The sequence below is a fragment of the Lepidochelys kempii genome, chromosome 3 (genome assembly GCF_965140285.1).
Source record: "Lepidochelys kempii isolate rLepKem1 chromosome 3, rLepKem1.hap1, whole genome shotgun sequence".
Taxonomy (NCBI): domain Eukaryota; kingdom Metazoa; phylum Chordata; order Testudines; family Cheloniidae; genus Lepidochelys; species Lepidochelys kempii.
Window position 1 is genome coordinate 654941 of NC_136382.1, and position 23375 is coordinate 678315.

The window sequence follows — 23375 nt, forward strand, 5'->3', positions numbered from 1 at the left end:
GTTCTCTGTTCACTGCCCCACTCTCCATGCATCCTAACACGTTGTTTGCTTTTTTGACTGCCCTGCACAGAGCCCAGGTCTCACCAAACTGTCTACAGTGACGCTCCTGTGTGCAACTGAAGACTGCCACCACATCCCCAACTCTCTCCATTCCCAATGCGGATCAAAGCCCCTGTTCCTTCTGTGGAGGGACGGACACCAACCTTGCACAGCGTTTCCTCAGATGAGGCTTAGACACGTTCTTCCCACAGTGTCGTTAGGCCTTGGAGAGAGCCTCTGTTTGATTCCCGAATGGCTTCGCAAATGCCTAACAGGATTTTAACCTCTTGCCTGCAGCAACTATGAAGTCCTGTGGCCCCTGGACAGAAAAGTTTCTGGAGCGAAGAGAACAGCCTTCTCTCACAGCATAACAGAGAGAGGCATCAGTTTCAAAACTTGCCTTTCAGAGACAGCGGCAACTAGAAAAGCCAGCCACAAGCTTGTATAATTTGGCCAGTTTGAGGACTATCACCACCGGATAATGCTCACGTGGAGAGTCCCACGTACCTACATAAAGAATGCTCCGAGGGCTGGTACCCACTTTTCTACAGGGCTTGGCTTGTAGGACTCCAAGCATCCACCAGGAGACTAGTGTAGCCAAGGTTTCAGAGTAGCAGCCATGTTAGTCTGTATTCACAAAAAGAAAAAAAAGACTTGGGGCACCTTAGAGACTAACCAATTTGAGCATAAGCTTTCATGAATGCATCCAATGAAGTGAGCTGTCGCTCACGAAAGCTCATGCTCAAATAGATTGGTTAGTCTCTAAGGTACCACAAGTCCTCCTGTTCTTTTAGTGTAGCTAAGATCACCATAACTTTGCAATGATTATTATTTAGAGGCCAGTGCCCCCATGCCAGGCCCTGTACAGATGGCCCTTTCCCCAAAGTGCTTACTATATCGCTTTGCACCAGAAATGAAACTTGACTAAATAAAGTTTCCTGGTTGAGTTCTGTCTGGACAGCCTGAATGACCTGGTTTGCTGAACTGCACCTCAATTCCAATCCCCAAGCTGTGGATATTTTACTAAAAGATCTGCTCTAGGAATTACTGAGAGGCCTCTGTTGTACAGGAGTCAGACTAGAGGATCATAATGAACCCTTCCGGCCATGAAAACCTGTAGGTGGTCCAAATCTGCTTCAAGATCTGTTCTTTTCTGCATGTGCAATGGAGATTCCCTGTCCACCATAAGACAAGGAGGAGGACTTCACATCTCTTTTCCGTAGCCTTTATGTGAACTGTTATGAAAGGAAACAGGTTCTTCTCTGCCTGGGACAATATTTCTCTGAGACGCTCTGATCTTGGTTCTGTTCAGACATGCTACAGATTGAGCTGTCAAAGGGAACTAACAGGACATGGACTGAGAGATTGAAAAACTGTACAGCACAAGGGGTGAGCTTGAAACAGAGATTACCTCCTTCTGAGTGAGGAACAAGATGACCCAGGGGTTATTGTCTTCCAGCTATGCTCCCCACTCTGAGAAGCTTGCTAAGGGTCCAGAATAACCTGGGGTAGCTGTCAGCATATCTAGTTGGCAGCCAGTATCAAACAGAGTGCCCCAGGAGTCTGTCCTGGGGCCAGTTTTGTTCAACTTCTTAATTAATGATCTGGATGATGGGATGGATTGCACCCTCAGCAAGTTCACAGATGACACTAAGCTGAAGGGAGAGGTAGATATGCTGGCGGGTAGGGATAAGGTCCAGAGTGACCTAGACAAATTGGAAGATTGGACTAAAAGAAATCTGATGAGATTCAACAAGGACAAGTGCACAGTCCTGCACTTAGGACGGAAGAATCCCATGCACCGCTTCAGACTAGGGACCGAATGGCTGGGCAGCAGTTCTGCAGAAAAGGACCTAGGGGTTACAGTGGACGAGAAGCTGGATATGAGTCAGCAGGGTGCCCTTGTTGCCAAGAAGGCTAACGGCATACTGGGCTGCAATAGTAGGAGCATTGCCAGCAGATCGAGGGAAGTGATTATTCCTCTCTATTCAGCACTGGTGAGGCCACATCTGGAGTACTGCGTCCAGTTTTGGGCCCCCCACTACAGAAAGGATTTGACGAAATTGAAAAAGAGTCCAGCGGAAGCCAACAAAAATTATTCGGGGGCTGGGGCACATGACTTATGAGGAGAGGTTGAGGGAACTGGGGTTATTTAGTCTGCAGAAAAGAAGAGTGAGGGGGGATTTGATAGCTGCCTTCAACTACCTGAAGGGGGGTTCCAAAGAGGATGGAGCTCGGCTGTTCTCAGTGGTGGCAGATGACAGAACAAGGAGTAATGGTCTCAGGTTGCAGTGGGGGAGGTCTAGGCTGGATATTAGGAAACACTATTTCACTAGGAGGGTGGTGAAGCACTGGAATGGGTTCCCTAGGGAGGTGGTGGAATCTCCTTCCTTAGAGGTTTTTAAGGCCTAGCTTGACAAAGCCCTGGCTGGGATGATTTAGTTGGTCCTGCTTTGAGCAGGGGGTTGGACTAGATGAGCTCCTGAGGTCTCTTACAACCCCGATCTTCTATGATTCTATGTCTGCACTCTCTTCTGCCACAAAAGAACATTGGGATGGGATCCGGGAATGATGCCTAACCACATTGTAACCAATCAGTTGTTCACTTTTGGAGGTGCCCTGCCAGCAACCAACCAAAAAGACAATGTTTTGGATCTTTGCAAATCTCTACCATGTTGGTAATATTTAGGCCTATTTTGACTCCTGGGTGAACAATTTTCTGTATTGGGATCAAAAAGCTCTTGACTTTGAAGAACTGGTGGGTCTGAATCCTTTCCAGTAGCTGGCAAGGGACAGGTGGATCTGTTTTTCTGGAGACAGTAGATTCTGATATTGTCCAAAAGTGTTTCTAATTTGGGACCTGTGAGGACACCTGGATGGACTCTGAGTGCTGGGGAGGAGCTTGTGGATCACAGCAATTGCTGGTACCAGTGACAGTAGGCTATAGGGGACAGGTCCTGGAAGCTAAACTTAGTTTGCTAAGCAGAAGGTTTAACTCTCAGGCCCCTGTGTTATCCGTCTCTGAAATGTGCACTGGTCCAGCTAGACATGAATTCTCTGCATTGGTCTTCACGGCTGAGGAAGTGACGGAGATTCCCACCCTGAGCCAGTCTTTTTAGGTGACAAATCTGAGGAATTGTCCCAGATTGAAGTGGAGAAGATTTTGGAACAAATTCATAAATTAAACAGTAACAAGTCCCCAGGACTAGACGGCATCACCCAAGGGTTCTGAAGGAACTCAAATATGAAGTTGCAGGTACTAATTGTGGTATGTAACCTATCGCTTAAATCAGCCTCTGCACCAGGCAACTGGCAGACGGCAAACCGAACACCAATGATTCTTTAAAAAGGCTCCAAAGGCGGACGATGCTGGCAATTACGAGCCAGTAAGCCTGACTTCAGTACCGGCAAATGGGCTGAAGCTATACGGGCTTGGGTGGGAGGGAGTGGAATGGGAAGGGGGGGGGGGTCGAGCACCCACCAGGCAGAGGGGAAGTCGGCACCTATGGTCTGGTCTCTTGAGAAACCTCCTCGTTGTAGGATGAGTGAAAACAGAAAAATCATATGCTGGAAGGCCATCATGGTTGCCAAACACACCTTTACAGAACTTAAAGATAATCCGGTCATCTTTAGTTCTAAGATATAATCTAGCAAAAATGATAACAGAGGATGTAGAGAGAGAGGGGTGTGCATGTGTGTGTGTTAACAGCACTCCCTTTACATCCCCGGCACAGGTTGTTTTTAAGCTGTGCAAATCATGCCTTGAGCCAAAGAACCCCAAGGCCAGGGCAGCCTCCTGGGAGAGGAAATGCGGGACAATCTAGAGAGAGTGATTGGTTGACAAACAGCGAGCTGAGTGAGGTAAGGAAACCACGTTTGTCTCAGCCACGTTGGAACTACAAGAATAACCTAAGCTATGTCTTTCTCTTGAACAGCAGTTTGAACATCAGAGGAACTAGGGGAAATGCATACAGAAGTCCTGGACTCCAACAAAGGAGAAAGGCATCTCCCAGGGAGTGGTGACTTAGACCACCTTGAGCAGAACTCGGCACATTTCTTGTTTTTGGATGTGGTGATCTAGACTGTCTGTGGGACACCCCAACAGTGAAATACTCATTGGCGTATAGTGGGATCTATCTTCCATTCTTGATCTTGTGAGAAGCATCTGCTGAGAGAATCTGCTATGGTGTTTTGTACATCTGGGAGGTAAGATGCTGAGACATTGATCTGGTTTCATCTGCACAATTCCAAAATCTCACTGCTTCGGCGCAGAGGGAAGGCAATCTCGTTCCTCCGTGGCAGTTTATAAAAAACATGAATGACATGTGGTCCACCATTATCTTTATGTATTTTGAAATATTTGTATATTTCAACAGTGTGTCCTTGTTGCCAAGAAGGCTAACGGCATTTTGGGCTGTATAAGTAGGAACATTGCCAGCAGATTGAGGGACGTGATCGTTCCCCTCTCTTCGACATTGGTGAGGCCTCATCTGGAGTACTGTGTCCAGTTTTGGGCCCCACACTACAAGAAGGATGTGGAAAAACTGGAAAGAGTCCAGCGGAGGGCAACAAAAATGATTAGGAGACTGGAACACATGATTTATGAGGAGAGGCTGAGGGAACTGGGATTGTTTAGTCTGCAGAAGAGAAGAATGAGGGGGGATTTGATAGCTGCTTTCAACTACCTGAAAGGGGGTTCCAAAGAGGATGGATCTAGACTGTTCTCAGCGGTAGCAAATGACAGAACAAGGAGTAATGGTCTCAAGTTGCAGTGGGGGAGGTTTAGGTTGGATATTAGGAAAAACTTTTTCACTAGGAGGGTGGTGAAGCACTGGAACGTGTTCCCTTGGGAGGTGGTGGAATCTCCTTCCTTTGAGGTTTTTAAGGTCAGGCTTGACCTGAAAGCCCTGGCTGGGATGATTTAATTGGGGATTGGTCCTGCTTTGAGCAGGGGGTTGGACTAGATGACCTCCTGAGGTCCCTTCGAACCCTGATATTCTATGACCCACCCTCTGCTCCCGGCAGTTGCAGCCAGACGGTATCTGGTAAGCATCCCACCCACTACCCTCTTTAGACTTTAAAACCAATTTTTCATCCAACCTTGGGACGGAATCTTCCCAGTCCCGTTGAACTGGACATTGACAAAGAAGAAAAGCTGTCGGTGTCTGCCCCCTTCCTCCCCAGCCCGCTCCTGTGCACAGGAACAAGCTGCTTTGCACACACCACACCACCTTGCAGATTCCAAACCCTGCCCCCATCCTTTGATTGGCTGATCCCTATTGAGACGGACATATCCAGGGATGCTCAGCTCAAGCTAAATCTGCCAGAGAGCAGTCCACAGGGGTCACTTTAGACCCAGAAGTGACAGTCAAAGGCTGGGAAATCCTGGATGTGTGGTTCCTAGAAGAAGACTTGCATACAGCACCTGTCCGGGGGGGGGCTCTCCCTAGGCAGCAGAGATAGTGGGTCAGACACTTGCCAAGTTCCATTTGGCTGCCATAGGCAGCCAGAGGGAACTGAAGGAAGGCCGTGGCTGCTCCGCCCTTTGTGCGGCTGCAAGAGGCGGCACAGGGCACATGCACAGCCCCAGACACGGCTATTCAAGACTCCACTCACACGCATGAGGTGCATATGCACCTACAGTGGGATCCACCTTGGCGACAGCTCAAAGAAAAACAAGTTTCTTACCAGCATGGCTGCAGAGAGAAGCTTTAAAATGCAGGCAGGAAAGAAGAGACCCTTTCACTGGTTACTCAGTAAATTCCCCCAATTCTGAAGTCTTGGGGTACAGTGAGTACGACAGAAGCGGCCTCAGAGTTAGGCCTGAAGCGTTGACCAACTTCAGCACTGACTTCTGGGGGTAGCCTGACCCGGCAGGGAGGAGACTGAGCCGCAGGTCAGCGAAGCTAGCCTATCACTCCTGCTTCCCAGCCCAGCCCAGCCCATGGGATACTGCCTTTCCGGAGCCAAATCCCCTCCCTGGATCAGTCCAGGCACATGGAATAATGGCTGCTCTGGGTAGTCCCATTTGGATCAGAACAACCCAGAACAGCCAAAAGACTGCCCCTCCCACACCCCCACCATCTGTTCTCTTCCTCCAGTTTCTCCACCTCTGCAACCCCCCCGCCGTGGAGACAGCCAGGCTGGCTTCCTCTCACTCCCAGGCTCTTTGGGCCATCCCCACACAATGAGTCAGCTCCCACCAGAGCAGAGTTTGGGAGCTTCACATGCTCAGCATTATGCTCTTGGTGGCAGGGCCTGTCTTTGTACAATGCCTGGCATAGAGGGGTTCTGGCCAAGGACTGGGGCTCCCAGGTGCGACAGTAATACAGACCATAATGTGCTGGGCAGCTCTTGCTGTTCACTGCAGCAGTGTGGGGAGGTTAGCTCTCCTGCAGAGAGGGGTACTCACATCATCTTGACTCCCTCCCTGTCTGTGTGGTTGATCTCTGCCAGCACTGCATTCATGTCCATGTTTTTGGTCATTTCTTCTAGAGCGTTTTCAGGAATCATATCTGCACAGAAGAAGAAGATTACACCCACACTGTCCTAACCCTGCCCAATTTGCCTGAGGGCTGCAGGAAGCCATGGGATGCAGCTCTGAGACATCCACACTGCTCTGCAGCAGGCAAGGCACTGCCAAGGGATGGACACTCAAATGCTGCAGCCACCCCAAGCCTCGCATTCCAGGCTAAGCTTCCGGCTTCCCAATGCTGGGATGGCTGTAGGGTGGTGAGCTGCTGGAGTCTCCTGAAAGCACAGAGCAAATTGTGCCCTGGATCTCATACTCACGCTGGTGTCCAACGATACAATGAGCAGCCAGTAACTTCATGGAGGGCACCTCGAACAGAGCTTGGTTGAAGAGGAGCTCCCGAGCAGTGGGACGTTTCCCAGGGTCCAGCTCCAGGCACTTCTGAATGAACTCCTACAAGGCAATAAGCCAGACATAGGAAGGCACATCAGACAGAGCCAAGAGGGTGCTGCTGCCAGGGGCCAAATCTGGGCCCTGCATGTCAACAGGCATATTTCTAACACTGCCTTGTACTCACCCTCTGCAAGGGGTCCTCCAGCAGCTGGATGGCGCTGTTAATAGCCTCCTGGGGCACATAGGATGACTCACCATTACCCTGGATTTCCAGCACCGCCATCTGCCAGCAGAAACAAACATCAGGCCCAGCTGAGCCCAGGTGGCCTAGTCACTCTACCAGAGTTCAGCCCAAGTGAGTTACTCCCGTAATTGTGGGGGCGGGGAGAGAACGGAGGGAAACTCCATATTGCCAACTCTTGTAATTTGATCAGATGATATTTGGTGTTTCTTGTAAAGTACCAGCCCTTGGAGGCATGTGATTAAGTGAGAATCTCTGCATATTATATATATATTTTCATTCCTCATGATTGTAGGGACAAGCCTGAACGCAGGACTCTAACATGGCCTAATGGCTCAGAAAGCAAATAAAAGCACCCACTGTTATTTAAAATCATAGTTTATCTCTCAGCTAGGTCTAATTTCCAGTCCAGCTCAGGATTTGCTGGGGTCTTACTCATGGTTTTTGAGCTCTCGGGGTTGGCAATACTGGATCCAATTGTAGGAGAGTAACTGAGCTGGCTGCAGGGAATGGTTCCACCCCTGCACTCCCTCAGGAACTATCTGGACTGCTGCCATAAGTTTGCCAAAATTGTCCCTGCTCCCAGTGACTCCAGTGACCCAGAACAAGCTGGAAAGGCTATTTCCCCCAATACCATCAGAAAGGTAGCTAAGGAAATGCCTTCAGCAGTGTTGCTACCCACAGTTCAGAGGGAACCTCAAAGAGCCACCAAGGCTACCCCATCCACTTCCAATGGCAGCCCAACACACAGATGGGAGTGTTGTAATAACTGGGGTCTAGCTGCCTGAAAACAGTGTTGGAAAGAGAGCGAAAGCTCAAAAGCATTACAATCACCTATGCCAACCGCGGACAAGCACAGACAGAGACTGAATTAGTCCAAACAAAGTTTAGCTGACACCACCCAAGGACTGTGTTGAAAGCGTCACTGGGAACCAACGTGAGAGAAGAATCAGAATGGACCAAATTGGAAATTGGACCTAGTTGAAAGATAAACTATGGGATGGACTATTTTGCCCATTGCCCCCTTCTGAGGAGTCACGTGGCGAAAACAGACTCCTGGGGGATTCCCTTGAGCAAAGGCTGACAGGCCTCTGCTTCACTCCAGAGCCTGACTGATTGTGCTCGAAGAGCCTCATTCATCAGGAGGGCCAGACTAGTGAGGACCCCAGACTGATAATCACAAGATCCTGCTCCGTTTTCCCCTCTCTCCTGCGCTTCTTTCCATCCCCCACTGCTTTTCACACCAGCAATGACCCGCACAGTCTTGGTATGGTGGGATGAAGTGGCACACGCACCTCTGCCCAGCCTGAGAAGCAACAGTGATGGAGCAGGACCCCCCCAAAACCAGCCCGATGGCGTCACACACCAGAGAGGTGTGCTAGGGTCCAAAGTCGAGGCCGACTTGCTAGCCCAGAACATCTGTCTGATTGACCAAGGCCCTTGCATCTCAAGATTAACAAAAAGCCATATTTCCTGCCCCTTTTCTAATCTCTTCTGCTGGTCTGTTTTGTCAAAGGCAGGAAAAGTAACCACCACTCACAACAGTCAACTCAAAATTCAACAGCACTAACCCTTTCTTCTCCACTAAGGACTGCTTGACAAAATAAGAGTGACAAATATCCTCTCTAAAAGAGGTCTGATAAGTTTTGATTATGTTTGTTTTGCATCACAATTCCAATTCAAAATGCTCTCTGTCTGATTCTTTTTTTCCCTGTCTCCCCTAATCAATAAACTTCCAACTTTGGCATGAATGTTCTAGAGCAGTGGTGCTCAGACTTTTCCAGTTGTGCCCCCTTGCCTGTAACGGAATTTGTCCATGCCCCTGCCCCCCACCCCATTACTGCACAGCCAAGGCTCTCTCAGCAGCGGAGCTTGGGCTGAAGGTGGAGCTGGTCTGGGGGCAGAACCAGCCTGGGGACAGAGCGAGGCTGCGGCTGGGGGGTGGAGAGGGAACGGGGACAGAACCAGGCTGGGGACAGAGCTAGGCTGGGGGTGGAGAGGGAACAGGGGCAGAGTTGGGCATGGAGGCAAAGCAGGACTGGGGGTTGAGAAAGGAGCAAGGCTATGGGTAGAGCTCCCTCCCTGCCCCCTGTGGAGACTGGCCCAGTCCAGGCCCACAATGCGCCACCCCAAATGCTCCTCTGCGCCCCCCTGGGGGGGGTGCACACCATAGTTTGGGGACCACTGTTCTAGCGTTTGCCATGGGACTAAGCACACAGAGGTCTCTGTGCTCAAAACTCCGAACCATGTCTAACTCTTCAGTGTTGTGCAGCAACAGGGTCACGTTAAACACTTGTGACTTTCTGGTCTCATTGATGCCATCAAAATTAACTCAACTGCAACTCCGGCAGCGTTCACTGAGGAGGTCGCCTCAGCCATTTCCAATGACAAATGTTTGCATGATAGATGAAGGTGTCTCCAAAGCACCCGATCTTATCATAGAATCACAGAGTTGGAAGGGACCTCTGGAGGCCATCTAGTCCAACCCCCTGCCCAAGAGCACAGCTCATCGGGGCAGAGCCCTGCTGCCCTGGCACATAAGGACCAATAAAACATGATTCCCTCTGCAGTGACCAACTCAGGTTACAAACTGCTGCTCTCCTCAGAAGAGACGATCAGTGAACTCCTCCTCAGGAAAACACGCTGCTCACTTAGAGTTGGCACTTTGAGACCCTGGACAAGAATTGGGGGAATTGTCATGTACACATTTTGTTTGGTCTCCTGTGGAAGCAGGCGAAAATCTGTCAACTACTGCAAAGGCTTCTGTACTGTCCAGTTCTTCCTGTGCCCGCACCAGATTCTTCATATCCCCGGCTGGGAAGAATACTACTGGACTGACTCGCTGCCTTCTGTACTGTCCAGTTCTTCCTGTGCCCGCACCAGATTCTTCATACCCCCGGCTGGGAAGAATACTACTGGACTGCACTCTTCACTCCTTTCCTCTCGTCTCCAACGGGTGCTGCCTCACCAACTCCCTGTCTGCTTTGTTCTTCCGGGGCATTTATTTGCCCCCATGTGTCACTCCCACTATTGATTTTCATGCTCCCCAGACTCGGGTTGCAAATTACCGTAACGTCACTGCTGCATGCATTGAGAAATACCTACTTTCCATAGCAGCAATGGAAGCGATGGGCAATCAGCGAGGTCAGATGAGAATCCCTTGTTACCACAGACCCCTTGGAACTCAAGGAGGTAGTTTAAGATTTTTTGCTTCAAAGGGTTATTTTTGTATTGTTAGTCTGGACCCCTCCCTGCGTCTCCTATTGTTAGGCTGCAGGGGCTTACATTATGGACTGCAGAGTTCTCTACCTGGTCTGTTTCCTGAAACCGGTTGCAGATTATATTTTTTCTGCTGAACTCCCGATTCCTTGGCTCAGGCCTGGTGAACACAGGGACATAGGAATTTTCAGGCCAAATCAGAGCAGGGGTCCAACTACCCCCATCTCCTGGCTCCAAGAGTAACCAGCACCAGCTGCTTCAGAGTTAGGAAAAAGAAGCCCCAAAATGGACAATTATAGAATAAACTGCCCAGGGCCAGTTCTGCCTAATCTCAGGCAGATGGTTTATGCCCTGAAGCAGGAAGCTTCGTATTCCTTATTAAACTGTATCAAACCTGGGGTGGCTCAGATTCCCCATAAAAATTCGCCCTCCTCCTTTGACTCCTACTAAGCTTCTGGCCTCAATATCTTGTGGCACCGAGTTCCACAAGTTACTTGTGACATTTGGAACAGGAAAATCCACCCAAAGGAGACCAATACAGAGGACAGACACTGATGGAGAGGCCCCAACCCGCCCAAATCCTTGTCTAGCATGTTACTGCCAGTGGGGGGGATGCAGCAGGGGGAGGGCATGGACCTTGGTGACATAAATGGTTGGACTGCTGCTGAGCGATTGGGGGATAATGAGTAACTCCAACAGAGAGGATTCTTGTTTCACTCAGACATCCCTCCCCGTGCCCAGAACATACCCCCATGCCATCTCCCTTCCCGCTAAGACAAGAGGAGCCCTGCCCACTCACCTCAAGCGCACACATCCCGAAGGAGTAGATGTCCACAGCAGTGGTGACATTGGTGACTTCTGTAACACAGGAACAAGGCTCCACAGTCAGTCCCCAACAGGACAGGCCCAGCACCTTAGAGCACTAGGAGCTGCCACACCAGGCAGTGAAATCCTGCAGACCCCTCCCGTCCACTGCTATTCCAGGGACAAGGGCTCCCAGTGGCTGCAGATCAAGGCCACGCAGCCCCAAGGGGAGTAGCATTAGCTCCCCTTAGCTGCAGCCTCTCATGGGATATGCAGGTAATAGCCACCCACAGACCGGCTACTAGCAAGACACAGGCCAGCCATACCACACCCAAGGCCTGCGGGCACTGTGCTGCTGTACTGTACCTCCGTACTCTGGGGCGAAGAAGTGCAGGTTCTTCTGCTCCTCACGACACGTCTTCACATGGTTGTTGATGGTGTCTGGTGCCACTGGAAGAGAGTCACAGACGCTTACAATGCAGTAATCCTTGCCAGCTGGGCCCCAGGCTGCTCAGGGGGACGGCACAGCTGTGCATACTGACCCCAGGCACCAGCTCCCTCATCTCACACGGAGGTGGGAGCTCCTTCCCCATGCACGGGAGAGCAGAGGGGCACTGGAATGTTTCTCTACCCTGTTCCCTTGACTGCACACTCACTGAGGAGACCTGGTCTTGGGCTCAAACAGCAACTGTGGAGTCCCTGGTTCCTGCAGAGGAAGCAGCAGCTAAGCAAGGCCTCTCAAGTTTACAACCAAGCCTGAAGGCTCCCAGCTCAGATCCACAGCATTCAGCCACTTGAAGCTTGGCTACAGAGGCACTGAGTTTCAGACAGATTGACAGCTCTGCAACGAGGCTACTTGTTCCATGGCCAACAAGTTGTTGCTGGTACAGATTCTGCTCTGCTCAGAGGGGTCTCTCAGTAGGGCAGAGCCAAGCACAAAGACCACCAGTACAGAGAACAGATACCCTGATGGAGAAGGCCCAGCCAGCCCAGTGCCTCTGTGGGTCTACCTATGGATGCCTGCAGGAGGCCTCTGCCAGGAGCACTCGGCCTACCGGCAGCTGCAACATGGCACCAAAGCCAGCAGTGAGGGCAAGCAGAGCAGCATGAGCACGTGGGACTTCCGAGGGGAGGGGATAAGCTCCTGAGACAACTCGCTCCATTAGGGGATTATGGACAAGTTTCCAAGAAGGAACAGCAGTCTAAACATTAGCCCCGCAAGCTGTGGGGAGGAAAAATCAAGGTAAATAGAGAACACAAGGGTTCCCTCCTTTCTAGCACTCACCCCTCCCTGGAGCACAGCCACTCCTGCACCAAAGTCCTCCCAACACTACCTCATCTCCTTGTGACAGGGCATCCACACCCTCCCACCCACAATCCTACAAAGTAGCAACACTTAACTCGGAACGTTCTCCCACTAGTTACTCCTGGGAGAATTCTGCGTCACTGTGCATGCTCAGAATTCATGTCCCCTGCAGATTTGTTTTTTCTCTCGGCAGAAAATACACTCTGCCAGAGAGGCTCTGCAGTTATGCCTTTCAGCCACCAGGTGCTGCTGTGGTGCCAGAACAGAGGACAGCCAGCTCACCAACCATAGCAGTCAGCCGCCAATAGGGAGGGGTCAGAGTCTGCGTTCCTCACAGCACCATGCCCACGAGGCCAGGTGAGGAGGCATGAGATATGGGGGGAGACACAGAGAACAGGGCACACGGAGCTGCTGGGAGGGTCAAAGACTGGGGTTCAAAAGGGCTAGTGGGGGGAATGGACTGGGGTGGGGGCTGAATGGGAGTGGGGGTGCAGGGCCACATGGGGACAGGGGCAGATGTGCCTGACTGAATGGGAGAGGCTAGGGATCAGCCAAGTCTGCATGGGGAAGGCTCCCCAAAAGTCTCCACCCCCCAAAAAACCCTGTTCCATTCTTCTTCCACCCACACCCAACAACCCTCCAGGTTTGCTCCCAGGCTCCCATCTAGCAATTACTTCCCTCTCCCCAAACATTTGCCCTGTTTTTGAGGGGTGTGCGTAATACATTTCTGTATTGTAGTTTAACTGAGTTACTCAAAGGTCTGTATTAATATGCCTAGTAAGGAATCTATTTGCCAAAAAATGTCCAGAATCTTTTTTGTCGTCAACTGTTACAAATATACTTGCTGACAGGTATTTTGAAATAGGTGTGACTATTATTTTGATAAATAAAATACGCAGAATTTTAAAATATTTCTGTTTGAATGGGAGACTCCACACAGTGCTTGTTTCAAAAAGGTAGAGATTGTTCTATTCCAAAAGGAGGAACAACAGGAAGAAACTAAAAGGAATTTCACACTGAGTGAGCTCAGACTAGTCAACAGCCTCAAGAAAGCCCTGTCACTTGGGCTGCAGAAAAGCCTTGGAGAACAGACTGTAGATACAATCCTGCCCCAGGCTCCCAGGGGCCAGGACCTAACAGGGTGTTTTCATCTCTTATATCCGTGTTTCTATGAATGAACAGAGTGCTCTGCAACAAGAGAACAGAACTAGGAGAAGAAGGATGTCATCACTGGAGATAACTCAATGCGCAGCTGCAGTCAAGAAAAACAAAAACAATATTAGGATGCATAAGGAATGGCATAGAGAATATTAAAATATTCTGCCTTCATGTAATCAAGGATGCAGCCTCATCTGTATACTACATGCAGGATTGGTCATGCCATCCTCAAGGGCACTGCAAAATTAGAGGGGGTTCAGAGAAGGATGACGAGAATGATCAAGGGCTTGGGAAAACTGCTCTGGAGAGAGTTTAAGAGATAAATGCAAGAGAACATGACAGAAGTCTAAAATAATGAACCGTCTAAAGAAGGGAGGTTAGGAGAATCTGTTCTCCCTGGTTCATAACACAAAAACACAGGGACATTCAATGAGATTAATATAGGTGGGATTTTCAAAACCGATAAAGTACTTTTTCACACAAAGAGTAATTAGCTTGTGAAACTCTCTGCTGCAGGAAGTCCTTGAGGCCAAGAAGCTACCAAGATTTAAAGAGGGACTGGACATTTACCTGGGTCACAAGAATATCCAGTGTCTTCATAATTAACAATAGTTCTGGAAGGAAGATTAAACCACCTGCTTTGCAGGTTAAACTAATCTGTAACTACCAGGGATTAGGAGGCTTCTTATATCTTTCTTTGGAGCACCTGGCTCCGGCCACTGGATGATATGGATTATGGACCTGAGCCATACTGGCAGCTCCTGGGCTCCCTAAATCTCCCAAGGGGAAAAGCAAAGCAGCTTACCAATGACGGGACATGTGACCCTCTCCTGTGCAGCAATATGCCCAAGGGGATGCACAGAGGAGCAGGAGCAGACCCCAGTGCTCCTGCCAGAACAGAGACTCCGAAGCAGAATGAAGGACTGAAACAACAGGGACCTCTCTAGTAACACTCCAGCTGCTCCCATTCCCGCTATAAACAGCTTCCTCCCTCACACAGTACTACAGGGAAACTTACCAACACTAGGAACAGGAGGCAAACAGTGCAAGATACTAGCAACACAGACAGTACACCAACACCAAACAGGCACCAGCATCACAGCAAAGGATATACCTTGTTCCAAGTAGCGCCCCTGCAGCTTTCACAGATGTCTGTTTCACAAGGGCAGGCTAAGGCACCGCACAGAAGTAGTCAAATGGGCCCCCTACTATCCAAGTCTCTGCCTGAACAGAGACCATGACTGCAAAGAACAAACCACATGAGGCACCTTCCACAACAGGCAGAGTGTGTGGTCAGATGTTGGGCTGCGTGTATGTGTTCTCCACGTGCTGTCCCAGCTCTGCACAGACAGCTGGCACAGCAGACCTCAAGCGAACCACCCAATGACCACAAGATCCATTAAGGAGCAAAGGCACTCGCCCCGATTTATTGTCGAAGTGCAGTAATAGCACCTGGCAGACTGAGGAGATTAAGACATGTAAGCCCATGACAATGGACACAGCTCAGTGAATGGCTGGTTTTTCCATTCCCCTCTAGGCTGGCCAGAGACACTCCCTTTGAGGTTCCATTTTATACATCCATAGAAACAAGTTACGTACTGCCCCTTTGACATAGTTAGTTGACACCCTTTGATGTAGCCAGTTACCACCCATCACCTTGTACATGTCTATCCATCACACGGTCATCCTGACTATCTTTAGGATGGGTCAGCGTGTTCCTGTTATCTTCAGGGAATGTGTTGATATCAAGGTGTTCTGGTATGACCCTTCTGGAATATGTTTGCGTGCGTGCTCTGTGTCCAGCACTTCTTAGGAAGGTGCATTTCTGCAATATCAGCCCTTTGTTTGCCAGATTGTGAGCAGGCCCTGCATAACTCACAACCTGACTCTGCTTTATATCAGCAAAGTTTTGACCACTACTTTAGCCCAGGCCTCATACCAGGCCTCTGCTACAAGGCCGTAGGTCTCAGGCCCTCCTTCTACTACAGTGGAGAGCCTGCAGAGCAGAGATATGTACCCCCATGGAGTGGGGGAAGAACAAAGACAACACCCTTGTGCTTCAGCCTCCCCTCCCTCCTTTATCCAACTCAGTTCTAAACAGAGGTGTAACCTCATAGGAGCTATGAGCAGAGGGGACAGTACCCGGCAGGGACCACTTCCAATGACAGGCCTACAAACTTGGGCCAAACTAATTCACAGGCTCTTTTAAAAGAGCGGTTGGGTTTTGTGTAAATACAATGCAACTACTTTTGCTTCGCAGCCCAACATCATTAGCTAAACCTCAGTGTTCACTGATGATTCACTAATAGGAAGGGGGATCAGCATGGCAGCCATGGGAGAACCTCACCTGAGGACTTCGTTAGCACAGTTGGTAAAGAAGAGCTCGCTGCAGCAGGAGTGGCTTGCGCTCCCAGGTAAGGGAAAGACAAAGCGAAGGCTGTCACCAAGTGAAGCAGAAGCGACGTCGTCTCCCACCCTCAGCCCATAGCTGTTGTATACCCACTTGACCTAAAGATACCGTTGGGACTGAGCCAGGACAGAAATCCCTAGGAGTACTGCCACACCACAGAATATGCTCAGAGAAGTCAGATGCATTTGCTTTGCTGCTCTTAGGAAACATCAGACATGCCTATAAACTGTCAGAAAGATAACGTTCTCACAGGAAAAGCTGTCCAGAGCAGTCAAAGGGATAGCAAATTAAAGACCACATGAGGCTAGCACACCCTTGTACCAAGCATGCGGCAGTTCACACTATGAGGAAACCCTGGACTTAGTAGAGTGCCAATCGCAAGGCATGTCCTGAGTGCACGGACCCTGCAGCAACACAGAGAGCAACTGGGGAGAGCAGCAGCTGACCGAAGTCAGGCTGGTTCCCCTCCTGAGGATGTGTTCACACAAGCAGCATGGACAAGCCCCCACGGTTAAGGGTCTCATCCACAGATCTACGGATTGATAGTAGATTCCTCCTGTTCACCAGAACCCCAGTGAGGCGAGAGCTAGATGAGTGAATCATCAACACTGCCCTGCCGAGCCAGTCATGAGGTACAGGAGACCTGGAGAAGTGATGGAGATGAAAAAGCTCATGGCCAAATCAGGACGGCAACCGCTGCAGAGTGGTGGCGATTCAGCACATGCCAGTTGGTCATGAATCAGCACCAAAACAATGCCCAGAGAGGGCTAGGGGCACTGTGCTACTGAAGGGACCATATTTCTAATATGGTCTAAAAGCAAGGACCTCCCCATGTGGGGCCAAAGACCTGGGGTTCGCCAAGCTAGGGTTTCCATTTGGGTCCTTACACAGTACCTGTAAGCATAGTAACTGGATAGCTATCTGGCCCTCTAGACAGCAGTGGCGAGAGGGCTTGGTCACTGGGAGGAGCCAGTCCTGACTGGAATCCCGACTCCCATGACCTGCCCGGGAGTTTCTCATTCCTCATTGTTGATGTCTATTGGAACAAAAAGAAACCTAACAACGGCACTGGTCCATTACTAGAATGAGATGTAGACATGTACAATCAATTTGTTCAGTAAAAACAGATGTCATATCATATGATGATGAAATACTTCCCATTCCAATAGTAATTCCCGATGACTAGAAACAGCCACTACTAAAGTTAGACACCTTTCAATTAATGGTGGTTTTCAATCATTCTGAGAACAGGAGAGAAGTTCCAAGGACTGGAAGAAAGCTCATCTTGTGCCAATGTTTAAAGCGGGCAGACGGGATGACCTGGGTAACTATAGCCCTGTCCGTCTGACACTGATCCTGGCCAAAATAATGGAACAGCTGATATGGGACTCAAGTAAGAATTAACAAGGATAATCTAATTAATTAATTCCTATCAATATAAGTTTAAGGAAAACAGATCTTTCAAACTAATCTGATAGCTTTATGACGAATTTATAAGTTTGACTGATAAAATTACTACTGTTGCGGTAACAGACTTCTGCAGACATTTGACTTGGTACTCCATGACTTTTTGATTAAAAACTAGAATACAACTTCAACATGAGACGAAAAAATGATTAAAAATTGGCTGATAGACTTCAACATGTAATTGAAAATGGGGAATCCTCCAATAGGTGCATTTCTAGTGGGGTCCCACAAGGACTGGCTCTTGACCTAGGGTATTTAACATTTTTGTCAATAAACTGGATGAAAACAATCACTGATAAAGTTTGCAGGTGACAAAAGCTGAGGGAGTGGTAAATAATGAGGAAGTTAGGTCACTGATACACAGCAATCTGGATCACTTGGTAAACTGGGTGCAAACCAACTATGTGTGTTTTAATAGGACGTCATGCACCCAGGAACAAAGGATCCAGGCCATACTTACAGGATGGGGGACTCTATCCTGGGAAGCAGTGACTCAAAGAGATTTGAGGGTCATAGTGGATAATCAGCTGAATGTGAGGTTCCAGGGCAAAACCTGGATGCTTAAGTAGGAGTCAGGTCATTATATTACCTCTATTTGGCAATGGGGCAATTATTACTGGAATACTGGGAACAATGCCTACAGTTTCAGAAGGATGCTGATAACTAGATAGGATTAAGCAAAGAGCCATGTGTGACCAAAAGCACCCCTGTATTCATACCCTATATACACTACACTGTAATCATCTTTATACAAAATATGCCTTGAAATTAGGGATGTAAAAGGTTAACCAATAAGCACAGTCTTACAGGTTAACCACCTTAACCATTAACCCCAAGCAGCACCGCCCGGCCGGAGCAGGCCCAGCCCTCGGTACGCTGGCCAGATGGGCCCCAGCCGCTTAAATGGTTAACCATTTAAACAACATTTTTAATCGTTTCAACAGTTAACTTTTTAAACAATATTTACATCCCTACTTGAAATATTTGAAAACTAATAACTCACTTGTTGATAACAGCATGGTGAAATATATGAAGCAACATTACATACAAAGTTATGAAATCCCCCTGTAAGATGGTCTTAGCATATGTCCAAAATCTCACAGGCCTGCCCAGGCAGAAATACATTTCTTTCTTCAGGGTGTCTTTACCTCAGTTTACATATAGGTAATGAACAGGATCCTTGAGACTGAAGGGAGACGAGATGGCAGGAGACAAAGCAAATTTGCATTTCAGCAAACATAGGTAAGAAGAGCATGGACCCTTCTTCAACAGACTCCATGTCATCATCTCTACTGTTTGAATAAACTTTGCTTTGAGGGGTACTTTCAGAAGAATCCACTTCAAAAGGTTCACTGGACTATAAAGGAAAGGGGCAGAAAACCCCAAGCTCTTTCTCTCTTTCACAAACAAAGGAACCAGCCCTTTGGGGTTTTTTGTTTTTGTTTTTTGGGGTTTTTTTTGGGGGGTGGGGCGGGGGGTGTGGGAGAGAAAGGGATCCGAACCTGAAAATTTGGTCAGCCCTGTTGCTGGGAAAATATGGTAAGGATTTTACCTTGAACCATGTCTAGCTTGTTAAAATGCTTTCTAGTAGCTAAAACATAGTTATTTCTCTTGTAACCATTTCTGACTTTAATCCCTTATACTTGTACTCACTTAAAATCTAGCTCTTTGTAGTTAAACCTGTTTTATTTTTAACCTAAACTAATCCAGTGCTGTGTTTAAACTGAACTGTTTGGTAAATCCAGTTAAAGCAACAAACTGTTGAATACTGACCCCTTTTCAGGGGCAATGGACCTTTAACATCTGAACTGCCAGGAGAGGCACGAAGAGCAAGTGATAGAGAGAAGGAGGGAAGGGTTGGGGTGGAGACAAGCCGCATACCTTTGCCATGCTGAGCTCAGGCTGGCAGCAGAGTAAGAAGGAGGAGTGATTGTTTTTATTTACAGCCCACACAGCATTGCAGAAACATCCCAAACATTCAAGGATGGTCCCTACTATGAGGAGCTCATGAAATGGAAGAGAAAATAGACTGACACTTCCTATAAGAAACATCTAGACTTGATACTGGAGCGATAACCAGGGATTCGTTTGCTGGGTTAACCAAACTCATCTGCTTTGTAAAGCTCTCTTTACATAATCCAGTGGCTGGAAGTTGAAGATAGACAAGTTCACATTGGAAATAAGATGTAAATTTTTAACAGTGAGGATAATTAACCATTGGAACAATTTGCCAAGGATCATGGGGAGAGGCAGCTCTTGATTTAGTCCTAAGAAGAGCACAAGTTCTGGCCTAAGAGCTGAGCATAGCTGAACTGGTCAGTAAATATAATTACATTATGGTAGCTATTAACATCTGTGTAGGGGGGGAAATGCCAAAAGAAACATACCACAGTAGCATTTAAACAAGAAAAACAGGAACCACACAACTGAGGAAACTAGTTAAACTTAAGTTAAAATGAACAGTCACAAGGGTGAAATGCCTGCAAACTGCATGGAAGCTACCGGCTCGATATCTAGTTGGCAGCCGGTATCGAGCGGAGTGCCCAAGGAGTCGGTCCTGGGGCATGTTTTGTTCAACATTTATTAATGATCTTGGTGATGGGATTAACTGCACCCTCAGCAAGTTCGCAGATAACACTAAGCTGCGGGGAGAGGTAGATATGCTGGCAGGTAGGGATAGGGTCCAGAGTGACCTAGACAAATTGGAGGATTGAGCCAAAAGAAATCTGATGAGGTTCAACAAGGACAAGTGCAGAGACCTGCACTTAAGACAGAAGAATCCCATGCACTGCTACAGGCTGGGAACCGACTGGTTAAGTAGCAGTTCTGCAGAAAAGGACCTGGGGATTACAGTGGACAAGAAGCTGGATATGAGTCAGCAGTGTGCCCTTGTTGCCAAGAAGGATAATGGCATATTGGGCTTGTCATAAAAATAAAGGGAAAGGTAACCACCTTTCTGTATACAGAGGCAGAACCCTTTCACCTGTAAAGGGTTAAGAAGCTATGGTAACCTCACTGGCACCTGACCAAAATGACCAATGAGGAGACAAGACACTTTCAAATCGGGAACGGGGGGAAAAACAAAGGGTCTGGCTGTCTGTGTGATGCTTTTGCTGGGAACAGATCAGGAATGCAGACTCAGAACTTCTGTAAAGTTAGTAAGTAATCTAGCTAGAAATGCGTTAGATTTCCTTTTGTTTAATGGCTGGTAAAATACGCTGTGCTGGATGGAATGTATATTCCTGTTTGTGTGTCTTTTTGTAACTTAAGGTTTTGCCTAGAGAGATTCTCTATGTTTTGAATCTGATTACCCTGTAAGGTATTTACCATCCTGATTTTACAAAGGTGATTCTTTTACCTTTTCTTTAATTAAAATTCTTCTTCTAATTGATTTTCTGATTGATTTTTCATTGTTCTTAAGATCCAAAGGTTTGGGTCTGTGTTAACCTGTACAGATTGGTGAGGATTTTTATCAAGCCTTCCCCAGAAAAGGGGGTGTAGGGCTTGGGGGGATATTTGGAGGGGAAGTTGTCTCCAAGTGGTCTCTTTCCCTGTTCTTTGTTTAACACGCTTGGTGGTGGCAGCATAGAGTTCAAGGCAAAGTTTGTACCTTGGGGAAGTTTTTAACCTAAGCTGGTAAGAATAAGCTTAGGGGGTCTTTCATGCAGGTCCCCACATCTGTACCCTAGAGTTCAGAGTGGGGAAGGAACCTTGACAGGGCTGTATTAGTAGGAGCATTGCCAGCAGATCGAGGAAAGTAATTATTCCCCTCTATTCAGCACTGGTAAGGCCTCATCTGGAGTACTGCATCCAGTTTTCATCCCCCCACTACAGAAGGGATGTGGATAAATTGGAGAGAGTTCAGCAGAGGGCAACAAAAATGATGAGGGGACTGGAACACATGACTTATGAGGAGAGGCTGAGGGAACTGGGCTTATTTAGTCTGCAGAAGAGAAGAGTGAGGGGGAATTTGATAGCTGCCTTCAACTACCTGAAAGGGGGTTCCAAAGAGGATGGAGCTCGACTGTTCTCAGTGGTGGCAGATGACAGAACAAGCAGCAATGGTCTCAAGTTGCAGTGGGGGAGGTTTAGGTTGGATATTAGGAAAAGCTTTTTCACTCGGAGGGTGGTGAAGCACTGGAATGGGTACCCTGGGGAGGTGGTGGAATCTCCATCCTTAAGAGGTTTTTAAGGCCCGGCTTGACAAATCCCTGGCTGGGATGATTTAGTTGGTGTTGATCCTGCTTTGAGCAGGGGATTGGACTAGATGAGCTCCTGAGGTCTCTTCCAACCCTAATATTCTATTATTCTATTTAAAAACCAACATGAAGCTCAAACTAAATGTATGCCTCAAAACCAAATTACCATGGCTAAACAGCAGAGAAGAAGAGGCAGAGGCAAAAAGACATTCTTTAAAAACTCGAAGTCAAATCCTAGCAAGGAAGATAAAAAGGAGCATAAACTCTGGCAAGTCAAGAGTAAAAGTATAATAAAGCAGAGCAAGAAAGGATTTGAAGAACAATTACCTGAAGAAAGAACAGGAGTACTTGTGGCAGCTTAGAGACTAAAATTTTAAGAGTATAACCTTTCGTGGGTAAAAACCCCATTTCTTCAGATGCATGGAGTGAAAATTACAGATGCAGACATAAATATACTGGCACATGAAGAGAAGGGAGTTACTTCATAAGTGGAAAACCAGTGTTACCTAAAGAGAAAAACTAAGAGCACTTTTTTTGTAATTTTATCAGAAGCAGGAAGCCTGCCAAAGTAGTCAGTGGGATTACCAGCCAATCAAGGTGCTAAAGTAGCACTCAAGGAAGACATGGCCACTGTAGAGAAGCTACATGAATTCTTTGCATCGGACTTCACTGCAGAAAATGTGGGGGAGATGCCCACACTCAAGCCATTCTTTTTAGATGAAAAAAATGGAGGAACTCTCCCAGGTTGAGGTGTCAAGAGGTTGTTTTGGAACAAACTGATAAACAGTAATAAGTCACCAGGACCAGATGCAATTCACCCAAGAATTCTGAGGGAACTCAAAAATGAAATTGCAGAACTACTAACTGTGGTATCTGACCTATCGCTCAAATCAGCTTCTGTAGCAGATTACTGATGGATGGCTAATGTAACACCAATTTTTAAAAAGGACTCCAGAGGCGATCCTGGCAGTTAGAGGCCAGTAAGCCTTAACTTCAGCATCACGCAAATTAGTTGAAATGATAGTAAAGAACAGAATTATTTGACATGTAGATGTACACAATATGTTGGGGAAGCGTTAACATGACTTTTGTAAAGGGAAATCATGCCTCACCAATCTATTAGAATTCTCTGAGGGAGTCAACAAGCATGTAAACAAGGGTGATCCAGTGGATAGTGTAACTTGGACTTTCAGAAAGCCTTTGACAAGGTCCCTCACCAAAGACCCTTAAGCAAAGTAAGCAGACAGGGGATAAGAGGGAAGGTCCTCTCATGGATCAGTATCTAGTCAAAATATAGGAAACAAAGGGTAGGAACGAAGAGACAATTTTCACAGTGGAGAAAAAAGTAAATAGTGGGGTTCCCAATGATCTATATTGGGACCAGTTCCGTTCAACATATTCACAAATGACCTGGAAAAGAAAGTGAATAGTGAGTTGGCAAGATTTTCAGAGAATACAAAATTACTCAAATTAGGTAAGCCCAAACCCGACTGCGAAGAGTCACAAAGGAAACTCACTGAACTGGATGACTAGGCAACAGAGTAGTAGATGAAATTCAATGTTGATAAATACGAAGAAATGCATTTTGGAAAAGATAATCCCAACTATACATACAAAATGATGGGGGTATAAATTAGTAGTTACCACTCAAGGAAGTATTCTTGGAA

General features: G+C 47.7%; 1 protein-coding gene across 4 annotated transcripts in view; it reads right to left on the reverse strand.

Annotated features, from left to right (window-relative positions):
• The window catches only part of NRBP1 (nuclear receptor binding protein 1), a 78019-nt gene that overhangs the window by 4986 nt on the left and 49658 nt on the right, over window positions 1-23375 (reverse strand). For all 4 annotated transcript variants that reach the window (XM_073335406.2, XM_073335405.2, XM_073335404.2 and 1 more), the window contains 5 exons: window positions 11535-11618; window positions 11164-11222; window positions 7089-7187; window positions 6832-6964; window positions 6452-6554 (listed from right to left, as the gene is read on the reverse strand). In XM_073335406.2, the coding sequence (XP_073191507.1) occupies window positions 6452-6554; window positions 6832-6964; window positions 7089-7187; window positions 11164-11222; window positions 11535-11618 (478 nt within the window). The remainder of the gene's footprint in view (window positions 1-6451; window positions 6555-6831; window positions 6965-7088; window positions 7188-11163; window positions 11223-11534; window positions 11619-23375) is intronic.